The sequence below is a fragment of the Microtus ochrogaster genome, linkage group LG2 (assembly GCF_000317375.1).
Source record: "Microtus ochrogaster isolate Prairie Vole_2 linkage group LG2, MicOch1.0, whole genome shotgun sequence".
Lineage (NCBI taxonomy): Eukaryota > Metazoa > Chordata > Mammalia > Rodentia > Cricetidae > Microtus > Microtus ochrogaster.
Genome location: NC_022028.1, coordinates 2,026,923 through 2,029,407, shown reverse-complemented (window position 1 = coordinate 2,029,407; position 2,485 = coordinate 2,026,923). Strand labels below are relative to the sequence as shown.

The 2,485-nt window shown below is 51.5% G+C and overlaps 1 protein-coding gene across 1 annotated transcript in view; it reads left to right on the top strand.

Moving 5' to 3' along the window:
- The first annotated feature begins 1,391 nt into the window (after window positions 1-1,391).
- Window positions 1,392-2,485, top strand: part of Treml1 (triggering receptor expressed on myeloid cells like 1) — a 3,836-nt gene continuing 2,742 nt past the window's right edge. Inside the window, exons 1-2 of the mRNA XM_005359771.2 lie at window positions 1,392-1,434; window positions 1,592-1,924. Coding sequence (XP_005359828.1) covers window positions 1,392-1,434; window positions 1,592-1,924 — 376 coding nt within the window. The remainder of the gene's footprint in view (window positions 1,435-1,591; window positions 1,925-2,485) is intronic.

Here is a 2,485-nt window from a genome sequence, read left to right as displayed (position 1 = left end):
GGTGGTGCTGAGGGTGTGGACCCACACAGCTCACAGCAGGTGGTGCTGAGGGTGTGGACCCACACAGCTCACAGCAGGTGGTGCTGAGGGTGTGGGCCCACAGTTCACAGCAGGTAAGTCTAGAATGTATGGAATCTTTAGGTGCACAACAGTTGGGCCCTACTTCAAATCTGTCTTTGCTTCTTATCTACCTCCATGGGGTAGCCTCGCCTCATGTTTCTGCTGCTATGCCTCTGCTATGAAAACAGACCAGCATTTCCTGAAATGGCGAACCCCAATAAACCTTTCGTTTCTTAAGGTGACTTTGTGTTAGCTATAAGAAAAGTAACATACAGGCACAGTGATTCACCGTCCTCTTTAGAGAGATGCAGAGACAGAGAAGGAAACAGACAGACACCATTGTTCTGGAGTATAAATGTATTTAGGAAGGGAAGTGAAGGATGTACAAGTCTTCTGTCTGTTTCCCAGTCTCTAGTCCTGAGGGATGCTCACTGCTCAGTCACACTCAAGCATAAGGGCTCTTTGCACATACAGTCAAACCACGTACAGAGGTGGGAATACTCACGGAGAACACAGCAGTCATCGAACCAAAGTAGTCAGGGTATTACAATAATGCTTGAAAACTAAGAAAGAGAACATGTGAATTAAAAATGTCAAGAAAAATGGGTTTGGAGCAATGGCACAGTGGTTAGGAGCATTTGCTGCTCTTGCAGTGGGCAAAGGCTGTTTCCAGAGCCACATAACAGTTCACAAGCATCTGTAGTTCCAGGGTTCAGGCCCCCTCTTCTGGCCTCTGCGAGTAATACACACATACACTCGGGGCACTTACATAAAGGCAGAACACTCACACACTTAAGATAAAAATCAATCTTGTTTTAAAAGAAAGAATGGGGGCTGAAGAGATGGCTCGGAGGTCAAGAGCACTTGCTGCTCTTCAAGAGGTCCTGAGTTAATACCCATCAACCACGTGGTGACTCACAACCATCTGTAATGAGATCTGGTGCCCTCTTCTGGCCTACAGGGATACACACAGACAGAACACTATATACATAATAAATAAATATATTAATTAATTAATTAAAAAAAAGACAGAGTTTCTCCCGCCTTCCTGGAGCTGGGCCCTCTCACCATTCCCCTGGGTGGGAAGTCAGACTCCTTCTTCCCGCCTCTCTCACACTCGCCTACCACTCTCTCAGGGGCTTCCTAGCCCTGAGCCAAGCAAGCCCTGGAGAAGCTCCCTGCCCCCAACCTCTGAGATTCCCACCCCTGTAACTCTGTTGGCCTCTATGGTTACTGGAGAGCTCACGTGACTGTATGAAACAGATGTTTCCTGCCCTCTAGGGCCTGCAGTGTCTGTGAGGAGACCACACAGAACTGTTGTCTGCCCAGCCATGGGCTGCTACCTGCTGCTGCTCCTGCTGCTGGGACTGTCAGGTAAGGTGAAGACGGACCACACACCTCCGTCCCCAGCCAGAAGTACCGCAGATGCTGTACCTTCCCCTTGGATCCCCGCATCTCTATGGCAGAGGGTGGACTAGAACCCCTGCCTGCTTCTATTCGACCCTCACTCCCACCTCTCTTCCTTCCCCAGGTCAGGGCTCAGCCGAGAGTCATCCCGAGGTGCTGCAGGCACCCGTGGGGTCATCCATTCTGGTGCAGTGCCACTACCGGCTCCAGGATGTGAGGGCTCCCAAGGTGTGGTGCCGGTTCTCGCAGGAAGAGTGCCAGCCACTGGTGACCTCAGCTGTGGTCCGAGGAGCCCCAGGAAGTGGGCGCATATTCCTCACTGACCTGGGTGGGGGGCTCCTGCAGGTTGAAATGGTGACCCTGCAGGAGGAGGACACAGGGGAGTATGGCTGTGTGGTGGAGGGAGCCGCCGGGCCCCAGACTCTGCATAGAGTCTCCCTGCTGGTGCTTCCGCCAGGTGAGTAGGCGGGATGGCCTGAGGTGGGGACTCTTGGGAACTTGGGGTGTGGGGCCCTTTTGGAAGGCATTGGGGGAGATGCCTTTTTGACAGCTCTGTGACTGAGTGGCAACACCGGAACTGTTTGGGAAGCTGGAGATAAGGAGCTAAGTGAGCAGCCCCCTTCCTCCCCCTCTTCCCCTCCTTCCCCTCCTCCCCCCCCCTCCTCCTCCTCCTCCCCCTCCTCTCCCTCCCAGGACTTTCTGTCACAGCATCTCTGTGGCCCCTGTGTGTTCCTCCAACTCTCCCAAGTTTGAACTAGCTTTGTTTTTCTTGATGTGAATTTCAAGCACATAACAGAATTTAATTTTTGTGCCTTCCAGTGCAAGTGTGTGTGCACAGGAATGTGAGTGTGTGTGTGTATACATGAGTGTGTGGGGATATGTGTGTGTACAGGAATGTGTGTATACATGAGTTTGTGGGTATATGTGTGTATAGGAATGTGTGAGTGTGTGTGTATACATGAGTGTGTGGGTATATGTGTGTGTACAGGAATGTGTGAGTGTGTGTGTATACATGAGT